Below are 12,838 nucleotides of genomic sequence, written 5' to 3'. Positions count from 1 at the left end.
ACACACACACACACACACACACACACCTTCTAAACAAGTATATGGCATGTAATATGTGCTCAATTAATGATGGTCTTCGCCCCCAGATGACCTGGGTTGTCATTTTCTCCCAAATGTCCTTTTAACTGCCAAGCTGGCAGTTGTGTATGCTAGCGGGGTATTCTAGTTTGTGTCTCTGGATCTTTTCTTCACCACCAAAGTCCACTGCACCTAATCTCTACCTGGGCACCACCCGGACAAGCATCCCTGTCAGCTTTCTCCAGATAGTGGCATTTTTATTCTAATTAGAATTGTTCCCCTTGATAATTCTGGCTGTTTATTGTTATTTTACTTTTTATTATAAAATATTTCAAACATACAGAAAAAACTTTCTGTAACATATACTATATAATTTCAACAGTTTTTTGGAAAAGGAATGAACCAGGGTCTGAGATGATGCTGGAGGGCTGTTCTGATAGATTGCCACCGCAAATATTCCCGTGTTTGCTGCTGGTGTCCATATAAATAGGAAGATAGAAATAGCATAAAATATATTTGTGGGAAAGCAGAAAAATATAATGATCCCAGATGACATAAATTACTGCATATGCTTCAATTTCCACTAAGCTCTGCTATTACAGCAGAACTATCTAATTGAGCTTAACTGCTATCTTCCTTAGTTACCATTGATAGAGTCAATGACCCAAGGCAGAAAACTGAACTCTCCTAAAAAAAGAATCAACTCCAAAACATAGCATACTGAAACCAACAGCTACAAGGACGTTTTATTCTGACAATGAAAATGTTGGCTTTGTGTAATTATTCCTCATACTTTAAAGAATCACATAAACACCTCACACTGAAGAAGCAAAGATGAAATCATTTGCTCTGGATTGCTGGGAGAATATTAGGCCTGGCCCCAGGCGCTCTGGCCCCAAGGGTTCACCACTACACTACTTTGGTACTGATGGGCCCTCCAGTCACCCACAACCATTCAGCTGAGCCCTCTCATGCGACTCACTGTATAATCTGAAGCTACCACTTGAATCATTACAGGGATCGGGACCTAATAAGGACCTAACAGTAATACAAACCTAAAAGTGAGAGGTTTCTAGGCCAACCAAAAAGGACTATTGCTGAGTCACCCTAGAAAGCAATATGAGTCAGGAACACTGATGTCTAGTCCTGTCTCTGGCACTAACTAGCTATATGACCTTGGGAAAGGCAGCTCCCTCAGTGGGCCTGTGTGTGAGCCATCGTGGTGAGGAAGTAGAAGGTGGTGAAGGGAGCAGCTAACTATTGCTTGAAAAGTCAAGAAATTTTAAAGAAAGTCGAGTACTGTCACATCATCTGCTCTTTTTCTTTTAGTGAGAGACAGACAGCTAGAGACAGGAAGAGAGATGGGAAGCAGTAACTCAGAGTTGTGGCACTTTTAGCTGTTCCTTAATGGTTTTTCTCTCGTATGTGCTCTAACGAGGCTTGGGGTGGGTGGAGTGCTCCAGTCAAGCCAATGACCCCTTGCTCAAGCCAGTGACCTTAGGGCTCAAACCAGCAACCACGGGGTCATGTCCATGATCCTACACTTAAGCCAGATGAGCCCTCGCTCAAGCCGGCAACCTCGTGATTTTGAATCTGGGTCTTCAGTGCCCCAGGTAGATGCTCTAATCACTGCGCAACCACCTGGTCAGGCATGTGCTCTTTTTCTTACTGTATATTAATACTGCCATCAAATCTGAAAATAGTATTTGGCTTCAGAGTTTAATCATCTTAAAGACTGTCCCCGCTCTGCCAGTGGCTCAGTAGATAGAGCACTGGCCTGGCATATGGATGTCCTGGTAGATCCCCAGTCAGGGCACACAGGAGAAGTGACCATCTGCTTCTCCTCCTTCCTTCTCCCCCTCTTTCCCTCTTTCCCTCCCACAGCCAGTGGTCTGACTGGTTCAAGTGTGGCCCTGGGTGCCTAGGATAGCTCTACTGAAGCACATCAGCCTCAGGTGCTAAATATAGCTCTGTACTTGAGCATTAGCCCAAGTTGGGGTTGCTGGGTGGATCCCAATTTGGGCGCATGTGGGAGTCTGCCTCACTATCTCCCCTCTTCTCACCTAAAAAACAAACAAATTGTCCAGTTCTCCCATTTCCAAAATAGAATTGAGGAAAAGATACAGGTTACAATTATAAAGTGAGATTTTTTTTTTGGGGGGGGGGGGTTAAATAAGCACTTTGTGTCTTTCATCATCAAATGATTGTTACTCATTCGAGGGAAAGCACCGTGGGAGACCACATACTTATTTTTAAAGTAAAAACCATGTAAAATAACTCTGTACATTATTCTCGGAAGAGAATTTACACCCGGGCACTGCGGCTTCCCCATCAGCTCAGTTACGAAGGCTGGGCTGAGCTGGGGCTGAGCTGGGGCTGGGCTGGGGCTGGGCTGGGGCTGGGCTGGGGCTGGGCTGGGGCTGAGCTGGGGCTGAGCTGGGGCTGGGCTGGGGCTGGGCTGGGGCTGAGCTGGGGCTGGGCTGGGGCTGGGCTGGGGCTGGGCTGGGGCTGGGCTGGGGCTGAGCTGGGGCTGAGCTGGGGCTGGGCTGGGGCTGGGCTGGGGCTGGGCTGGGGCTGAGCTGGGGCTGGGCTGACAAGGTTCTGCTGGGCTTCGGCCCCGAGTGTTTGGAAAGGCCCAGAGCTCTCCACTGCCTCTTGTGCTGGGGAAGCAGGCTCACATTAAGACACACTGTGCATATGGTGACAAAGGCCATTCCAGAGTCTCCTACGTAGAGCTCAGAAGCTACTCTGCCTCTCCAAAGCCACAGTAGGGGTGGTAACCTCACTTTACCATATCCAGTTCATAATCTGCTTTTTTGGAGGTATTCAAAGTTTACACCTGTCACTGGCACAAATGAGGAAGGGCTTTGGGTTTGGAAAATGTCTCCCTTAAAGCTGGAACTAAGAAAAACAGAGGGCAGTGGCAAGTTTTATCTGGGACTGGTGTGTCCAAATATGCAGTACATGAGACAAGCAGGGTCCTCACACCCCTCAGAGGTCAGCACCTGGGTAATGCCAGCAGACACCAACCTCAGGAAGACGGTTTTGTGATTTAAATCAAAGCGCTATTTAGAGGCTGTGAATCTATGTTCTTTTAGAGAAAAATAGAAGCAAGGGAACTTACTGAAAGGTCAGCAACGGTCTTGATGGCCTTTTCTTTTCTCTTTATGAAGTCATCATCCTGTAAGACAAAACACAGGGATTACGCAAATCTGTGTAAAGACTGAAACTCAACTGGACTGCTCAGAAATCTATCTTATAAACTGATTTCAAATCATAACTTTGCCTAAGGAAGTCTTAATTTTCTAACAGACTGAAACATATAAAATGTGGGGAAAAGCCAGGGCCTCTGCAGAGAGCTCTGAAACAGATTCACACAGTGGGTAAGAGAAAGGGGAACCAGAGAGTGCTGTGGTGCACACAGGTGCTCGCACTGAGAACCCTTATGAACAGGTTACCTAACATCTAACCCTCAGTTTCTCCATTTGTAAAATGAGACATCAACACCTATCTCAGGGAGCGATGGAGAGGACTGAAGTAGAAGGCATGTGCTATGCTGTGACTGGGATACAATAAGAACATGCTAGCTATCAGCTGTTGCTATTGTAGGGATGACTATTAAACTGTTAATATAGGAATGTCCCAGGCAGGTGGGCTCTCAAAAAGCTTTATGTGATTATATAAAAATATATTCATGTCCTTGCAATTTAAGAAAAGTTCTGGATCAGGTACCAAAATTGAGACAAAAAGGACAAAACTGTAGCTCTTCATGCTCAGTTCCCAGGGGGTATGTAGAGGAGCCTGAGCTTACTAAGCCCCTTCCTGGGAGTCTCTAAGTGTGCACTCACGGTATAGGCTGGATGAGAAGAGAAAAGAAGAAAACTGACCTCAGGGAGACTGTAGGTTTTCTGAAACTGGGATATAGAGTAGGAGCGGATGTAGTCACCCATCTCTTCTTTTGTCTCTATAGCTCGCTTCACCAGCCACTGGGGAAGAAAGTTAGGAACATGGTGAGTAGGGCTGAAATACCACCATGGTGAAAGCCAACTCAGAGATGGCACAACTTGTGAACCCCAATCACCATATTTGAATGGACCAGTTGATGAAATATTATCAATGTGTTCTGTCCTACAGGTAAAACCAGCGGCTAGATGTCTGAGATGATAAGATCCAGTGGGACTTGGAGCTGAGTGGCTGTGCAGAAGCTTGAAAGCCTCACCTCAGAGCCTCAGGACTCAGTTCTCCCCTTTGTGCAAAGCAGAGGTGAGAGTAACAGTTCCTTTCACCTCAAAGAGCTGCCATGGGAGCAAATGAAATCACAAGTACTAAAGTGCTTTTCAAATACCTGAAGCACAATGCGAACAGAGCCATTCTCCACAACTATCTGGATCCAGGCAGATCTTACTGTAACTCTTCTCCTGAGCTGCTTGCACCACAGACCAAAGAATAGAGAAGAAACACAAGGAACACCTCATATAACCCCTCATTTGACAGATTAAAAAACTCAAATATTCAGATTTGAGAATAGGGTATACTGAGTACACAGCCCCAGGCTTCGGGTAAGTCTGATACTCACAACATTTTCTCTTTTAATCCACATAACACTATAAAGCAGTTGGTACCAAGTGCATTTTACAGAACCTGAAGTTCAGAGAGGATATGTAATTTACCCATTGACCCATAGCTAGCAAGCCACAAAGCCATGAGTCACTACTGGGAGGGTCTTCCACACCAAAAGACTGGACATACGGGTTTCATTATAAATGTTTCCCAGTTCTACTGGATTGAGGTGCAGAAGTAGCTGCTCTTCATTTTCTCCTACTTAAAACTCCACTTTAATTAAAACACACACATGCACACACTCCTACCCCATAATCTGTGGGAGATCCAGACACTCCCAAGGTAAGAACACTAACAGCAAAAGAGCCTTCACGTCTCCACCCTGGCTCTTCACTCATTCCCTTTAGTACTGAAGAACATTACAGAAGCAGATCTCATCTGTCAGGGTGGTCATTCTCTCTCCAGAGAGAGCTACTAGATCTCAGAAGCAGTTTTTGGACAGCAGCGGTGTTTCTCCAGGAACACAGCCACACTTGGCAAAATGCAGCTCTCTAGGCAAGTAGACATATGGCACATAACACGGTGTTCCTCCAGAGCTGGAGAGGAAGCTTGCTGAGGGGCCTAAGTAAAGGTCACATTTAGGAAGTAAACATGTAGGAAGTTTCCCAAAATAGGGGTGGCTGCAAAGAACTATATGAGGAATATTCTTTTGTTATTAATATCTCCCATTTATTTCCATCACTCCACTCCACCCATTTCAGACACTGGCTAAAATCCAGAGGCAGAACAGAAGGTCAGACAGCATTCAGAATTACTCTATCCCTTACCGTACCCACATGCAACACCATGGCCCAGGACGACTTAGGAGGCGGACTCTTGCTCAACTCAATTTTGCTCCTCATTCCTTCAGATGCGGAGATCAGTTTTTGGTCTTTCATACTTGTTCCTGTTCAGATCCACTTCCATTAATCAAATCTACACTGAGTTACTATTTGGCTGGATCCTGGAGAGTGTGATCAAATACGGAAAGTAAAGCCTGCTGAGTCATAGGACTCCCTTAGAGAACGGATCGCTCTGTGTTGGCGCTCCCAGCGAGAAGAAGGGCTATGGAGGGAACCTCCTGGATGACCAAGCTCTGCCACAGATCCCAAGAATGAGGAAAACCACACCTATCCTCACAGGATTCACATGTCCGTCATGGAAAAAAAGAATGTGACCTAGAACTAACAGTGGCTGGTAGGTAAACTGTTTTTCTCTTGGCTGGAATTCAACCTCACTAAAAAGTGTGAACATGGCTGGTGAGCCCCTAGAATCACATAAACGAGTTCAATGGCTCCCAATTGATGGTCTGTGACTGTTCTTTCATTGGTCTCCAGCAAAATAGGAAAAAACTACAGGTATGTGGTGAGTTTTCTCATAATGCTAAAAATATTAAATTTGAAGACCTGTTCTTTACTATGAGATTGGGGTCATTCTTTTAGGAATGGCATTTCTTTTAGGAAATGATGGTGAAAGTAAGATAGTTGTTGCCTTAGAAAACATCCTTAACTGGCAAAATAAGGTGCAACTGTCAGTCAACCTCCACTTTTCCTTTTACATTTTACAGGTCCATGAAATTAAGAAAGAGGTTAAGTATGAGCTTGTGCTCTCACGTCCAGACAGAAAGCCCTCCAGCACTCTACTCACAAAATGGAACTGCTCACTCACAGACACTCAAAGTGCCCAAACTAACAGTAGATAAGTTCCCTTTCATCCTCTTCTTTTATCTGGACTCGAGTTTTGCCCTTAAAGTTCCAGCATAGGGTTGGTAAGATTTAATCACTAGAGATGCAGGTTTTTGGGAAGAGGCAACAAGCTCATAGTGTGATGATGCTGGAGGTGTCAGTAGCAGTCAATACAGGGTCCCTACTTCCTGTTTTTGCAAAAAGGATTAGGTAACATTTTCTTGAATCAGAGAGACAGAAAGTCTAACAAACTTTATCAAATTTTATGTAAAAGTTTCAACCTCAAATTTACAAATTACATGGCATTTGATTCAAAGTCTAATTCAGGGAAGATGCCCAACACAGTAATAACAAAAGAAACAATTATTAACACTTACAAAGCACTTACTAAATGTGCCAGTCCTTCAGCTAAGAGCTTGACACATGGTACCTTAATTCTTATCCTATCAATTAGTTAACAGATATGAAGTTAAGTCCTTTGTCCAAGGTCACATATCAGAGCCAAGATATGAACCCAGGAAGTCTCTACGGTCCACACACCTACACTATATAATCTAGGCAGAATTAGAAGACTTATCTTGTAAGAGCTGCACAGTTTTGTTCAAGGTGGCTGCATGAATGGTGGACCGAAAAAGTACAAGGCTTGAAGACAGAGTTTACACTGGAACATTTGCTTTTCTACTCTGCCTTTAAGCAAATCAGTTACCCTCTCTGACTCTCACTTTTCTCAGATGTTCAGACTGCGGTTATAACAGATGCTCCAAAGACTATTAGGATCAAGTGCAAAGTACCATTCACAATGCAGGCAACAAAGGTGAGTCCCTTTGCTCCTCCTCTTTGGGAGGCACACAAGAAATGCAGAGAGTATAGGTAGCCACAGAGCACAAGCCACTTAATCTCAGAGTCTTGGTGAAAAGCTGGGCTGGAGATAAGTCTCCCAGCAGACATTTAGTCATCAAATAAGAACTGAATTCCTCCAAAATGCCAGACAGTCCATGAGCTGCTAGATACAACAGTGAGCAATACAAACACAGTGCCTGTCCTCATGAGGCATACAGTCGGACGCAGAGACAGATAGATAACCACACACTTGACTACGGCTGGTATAAACTACGGTAAGGAACATCCCTGTGTAGAAAGAAAATGGCCTTATGAGTAGATATAGCAAAGGAAACTGTTCTAGATTAGGGGTCGGGGAAGCTTTTTTGAGGAAGCTTGATGGAACAGAGGTCTGAAGGATAAATATGAATTACACAGTTAAGAAGTAAAAGAAAGAGCTTTCCAGAGTGGGGAAAAGGCCTTTGTCAGGAGGAAGCATAGTAACTATGAGAAAATATGAAAGTCAGAGGGGCTAAAACAGAATGAACAAAGAAAAGCAAGAAATGAGGCTGGACAGGTCAGATGAGACCAGAGCATGGGGGCTGTGGAGTCCTAACTTTACCAAAAGGACAATGAGAAGCTACTAATGGGGACTTTCAAAGATCAGGTGACAGTGTGAAACTGGGGGAGGTGGAGTACCAGCCACCTTCTCAGGATGACATCAGAAAACATCGCTATGTTCCGCTGCCAGCAAATCCACACCACACCCATTATTAGATCTAGGATATAAGCCAGACAGCCCAAGAGCCAGGTCCATGGTAGGATTTTGGTGTCCAGGGGACAAGAAACCACACAGAGGCTCTCACCTGAACAACAGGAAATATGTGAATAAAATCCATCCCCTGGATCTGGTGAGGCTCCAGCTGGTGCGGACACTTCATCCTTGGCAGAACTGAGACAATTTTTTCTGATAGAGCTCTATTTGGAAAAAAACAATAAACAAAGAGTGAGAACAAACCAAGTGGCCCTTAAAGACATCTCTCAAGTCTGGGCAGCATCCCAGAAAAATCTGGGGCTCCTCCATGCCAGACCATGACCAAGTTTCTCCTGGCTGACTGTAAAACTAGAGCAAATAAGCACCGTTCAGATGTGTGTGTGCACGCAAGTGAATCCACAGCACTGCCTCCATCCTCTATTCTGAGACTGTGCGCTTCCTACAGTTTCACATTAAAATATTGTTTGAGAAATTATGGTGATGTCTGAGGTAGTAATTATTTTTTAACATCTTTACATGATAAAATAAAAAGTTATCAGTGCCCCATATTCTTTTACATTTCATTTTACTGACCCAGTTTTCCCAAAAGTCTGGGAACCACTAGGTTACACATTAAATTGTAAATATCACTCTGGTAAGTAATAATTACCAGACTTGTGCCAGGTCCCCAGACTATTAAGATATGGGGCCTCAAGCTTAAGAAAAAATTGGAGTTCTCTACTCTGATACAAAAGCATTTTTATAATAAAAAATATCCTTTAATTTTTTGAAACTCTAAAATCAATGCTAGATTTGGGGGACAAGCACGTATCCTCACTCATTTTCCCACAGAGAAATGTTCTCTTCTCATGAGGGACACTGATCTCTCTCCAACACCTTAGCTCGGTCCTCCTCCTAAATGGCTGGGAGGAAGAAGGCAGGCACCAGGCTGAGGGCCGGAAGCATTCTCCTGTCCTGGTCAGGAGGTAAGCATTCTCCGCCTGGCTGGAGGTTCCTAGGCTCAATCTGGGCCTGGGTGGGCCAGTTTCACAGGAGTGATAGAAGGACTTGCGTGCAAGTCCATCTGGCCACAGATTTAAGCCTCCTTCTCTAATCAGTTGATATTTGATCTCCAACAGCCTTCTTATATTCTACTTAAATCAGATTCAAGAGGAGTGAATAAAGGTTATTTTGTGGTTTTCCTAAATCCCAATATCATGCACATATAGACCAGGAACCTTGAGAAATGGTCATAAGGCATGGCCCTATGGGACCATATGGAGTAATGGGAGCTTCTGACTCAACCTACATGGAGAGTTTAGGTTATAACCTCATTTAAGACCCTTAAAAAAATCTTAGCCAGTTACAGAAAATACTGTGGCCTTATCTACACATGTAGAACTATTTGTTAATATACCGTATTTCCCCATGTATAAGACACAACTTTTCTGAAAAACTTGGGGCTTAAAAACTGGGTACGTCTTATACAGTGGTTGTAGATTTCTTTACTTGCATTTCCCTCTTTTTTTGCACTTGTTTTACACTCACTGTTGTAGATAGTGATTCATCATCAGACACAGATGAGGACAAGCTAATGGATGGGAGTTTTGACAGTGATGAGGAGTTGTATGAATTTTATAATGAATAACACTTGAGTTCAATAACTTTATGTAACACTTTTTTTTTTTTTTCAAATTTCGGGCCCCAAATTTAAGGTGCGTCTTATACATGGGAGCATCTTATATGTGGGGATATAAGGTAGTAGTTGAAGGCCCCAGTGAATAAAGTCACTGTAAAGCCAGTAGCCACGGCCACCATCACAGCCGCCTGGCCAATGCAGGTTCACATTAGATTCGGACAGTCGGTAATGAAACAACGGAGCCAAAAACTGGTGGACCATCTTTATCCTAGCTTGCACCCAGCGGGCAAGAAATACACACAGTGGGAAAACACTTCCCTTTCCATTCAGGGCTCCCAAAGCTACTGACTTATCCGAGTTTCCTAGAATCAAAGTTTCTAGCTCACTAGCCTTATTCTCCTCTGTTCCCCATCTCCTTCTCTCTGCACAAACTCTGCACAAACTGGCTTCTCCTTCAACACTGTTGGGCGGATAAAATGTATTATGCTCACTTTGTTAAAGATGCCGTCGCCCAGGTGATATTAATGTGCGTTGGAGGCAGGCAGGATCATTGTAGCCTGGGGCTTGGTTTTGGGATTAAGCCTTTCCTACCCTTTTTGGTGTAAGGTGGTACAATCCTATCATGCCTCAGAGAAGTGACTTTGTATTAAGAGACTTCCCTATTATGTATATTGGGTTAAGGGTTTGGATTTCTACACTATAAAATGGGAACGGAGCGGGAGTTTGGCTCTTGGTTCCTGAGGTTAGCATGAGAGAGTGGAGAGAGTAGAGCCAGCAGCTAAAGGAGGCCACGTGGAGGAGGCCAGGAGAAGCAGCCAAGATGGCGGAGTGCTGAGTGAGATGCCAGTTTGTGTAGAGTTTGTATCTGGGATAAGGAAGGAGATGGGGAACTGAGGAGAATAAGTCTGGTGAGCTAGAAACCTTTGATTCTAGGAAACTCGGATAAGTCAGTGGCTTTGTGAGCACTGAGTGTGACTGGGTTTTGGAGCCCAGTGTGTATTTTTACTTGCCCGCCGGGTGCAAGGTAGGATTAAAGGCTATGGCCCACCAGTTTTTGGCTCCATGGTTTCTTTACCGACTGTCCGAATCCAATGCGAACCTGCATGGGCCGGGCGGCTGTGATGGTGGCCCTGGCCGCGGCTTCTGGCTTTACAAACACTCCGTCATCTTGGCTGCTTCTCCTGTCCTCCACGTGGCCTTTCTCTGCTCTCCTCCTAGAACACAATCACTCTTTTCCCGAAACAACATGATCTCTCTTCCTTTTAAACCTTTTGGTGCGAAAGCCCTCCCCCAACACTCTTAGGTTTCATTTCTTTAATCCTTCCAGGAAGTCTGTTTCAGAGCTCGCAGCAGACGACCAATCGCAAAAGAATGTCTGAAGTCACAAGCCAAGAAGTTCTGGCAAACGTCCATAAAAGACCCTCCTTGGTCCAGCAGCCAATGGGCTAATGTCCCATGACCTGTCTCACTCCCCCTCCCCTAAACCCTTAAAAACAGGTCCCAGGATGTGCCTGGCGCAACTCTCCCTTGCGAGTCAGCCCGGCAGGGTTCCTTTCTTCCTTTCAATAAAGCTTGTTACACTGGTCTTTTCGAAATCTGTTGGGCAGATAAAATATATTATGCTTACTTTGTTAAAGATGGCACTGCCCACGTGGAAGCCGTAGCCCAGGTGATATTAATGTGTGTTGGGGGCAGGCTATGGGCAGGCAGGATCCTTATAGCCTGGGGCTTGGCTTTAGGACTAAGCCTTTCTCACCCTTTTTGATGTGGGGTGGTACAATCCCATCATGACTCAGATAAGTGACTTTGTAGTAGACTTCCCTATTTTGTATATTGGATTAAAGATTATGAATCTACATTATAAAATGGGGGCAGAACAGGAGCTTGCTCTCTTAGTTCCTGAAATTAGCATTAGAGAGCAGAGAAAGGCCACGTGGAGGAGGCCAGGAGAAGCAGCCAAGATGGTGGAGTGTTGAGTGAGAAGCCAGTTTGTGCAGGGAGAAGGAAGGAGATGGGGAACAGAGGTGAGTAAGTCTGGTGAGCTAGAAACCTTTGATTCTAGGAAACTCGGATAAGTCAGTAGCTTTGTGAGCACTGAATGTGAGTGGGTTTTGGAGCCCAGTGTGTGTTTTTACTTGCCCGCCGGGTGCAAGCTAGGATTAAAGATGATGGTGCACCAGTTTTTGGCTTTGTTGTTTCTTTACCGACAGTCCGAATCCAATACGAACCTGCATGGGCCAGGAGGCTGTGATAGTGGCCTTGGATACTGGCTCTACAAACTCCGATGGATTCTAACAAACACACATTAATACAATCATGCCCATCCCAAGCAATCATCTGGGCAACGGGCTTCCACATGGGCAGCGCCATCTTTAACAAAGTGAGCATAATATATTTTATCTGCCCAATAGTCACCAAATCTTAATAGATGCTTTAAATTCAGTAAGTTTTAGATCTACCAAACATGTTCTCTGTTTAAAGAAATCTTTATCTTTCTGCAGTTCCATAATCTTCCCAGGAGACAGACACCTTTAAGATCAACATCCGACTCAGACCTGGGTGAGAGCAATCACTGACTTACCTGTGTTCCCTTAGCAGCTTTCACCTCCCATCTCGAGAGGAACTAAGTAAACTAGGGACCAAAGCTAAATGGCTCATCAGAGAAAGGTTCCTGGAGAACATACTATGAATATATTTACATACAAAAAGCAGCTATACAAGGTGGGGCCAAGGTTAAAGCTGTTGAGGGACACAACCACACTCCCATCTCCACACATCTGTAGTATCAATGCCAAGTCTAACATGACAAGAGAAAACAATTTGGAAAGAAAAAGACTGATACCCTACTGTTCACAGTCACAGAGGGTAGGATTGTCCACCTCCCCACCTCCCAGGAGGAAAGCATATAGGAGGTATGATTTATGCCAGAGGTCTCAAACTCGTGGCCTGCGGGCCGCATGCGGCCCGCTGAACAATTTTTTGCGGCCCGCAGACTAAGCCACGAACTACAGTTTCTGGTCGTTTTGTGACACTGAAAAGTGTTGCGTAACAGTTGCCTTTTGTAGACCTAGTGCGGCCCGCCGAACGGCTGTGATCTTGCTCGGCGGCCCACATGCTGAGTTGAGTTTGAGACCCCTGATTTATGCTAAAGATCCAGAATACGAAAAGAAACTCGTCAAGTGGCTCTCAGCCACTCCTGCATTTCCTCCCTTCTGAGCAGCCCGTCTATGGGTCACATGCATCATTTCTGCCCTGCCTCAGTGAAGAAGCCTGTGGTTCTCCAGCTCTTCTTGGGGCTTGAAATTGGAAAGTTTGTTAGAGATG

The 12,838-nt window shown here is 44.7% G+C and overlaps 1 protein-coding gene across 2 annotated transcripts in view; it reads right to left on the bottom strand.

The window, feature by feature from the left end:
• The window catches only part of CCDC93 (coiled-coil domain containing 93), a 101,279-nt gene that overhangs the window by 75,194 nt on the left and 13,247 nt on the right, over positions 1–12,838 (bottom strand). For both annotated transcript variants that reach the window (XM_066345798.1, XM_066345796.1), the window contains exons 4-6: positions 7,988–8,099; positions 3,906–4,004; positions 3,143–3,199 (exon numbers count right to left, since the gene is read on the bottom strand). In XM_066345798.1, the coding sequence (XP_066201895.1) occupies positions 3,143–3,199; positions 3,906–4,004; positions 7,988–8,099 (268 nt within the window). The remainder of the gene's footprint in view (positions 1–3,142; positions 3,200–3,905; positions 4,005–7,987; positions 8,100–12,838) is intronic.

This window comes from Saccopteryx leptura, chromosome 7 (genome assembly GCF_036850995.1).
Source record: "Saccopteryx leptura isolate mSacLep1 chromosome 7, mSacLep1_pri_phased_curated, whole genome shotgun sequence".
In the NCBI taxonomy this organism is placed as follows: domain Eukaryota; kingdom Metazoa; phylum Chordata; class Mammalia; order Chiroptera; family Emballonuridae; genus Saccopteryx; species Saccopteryx leptura.
This window is presented reverse-complemented; position numbering and strand designations above follow the sequence as displayed.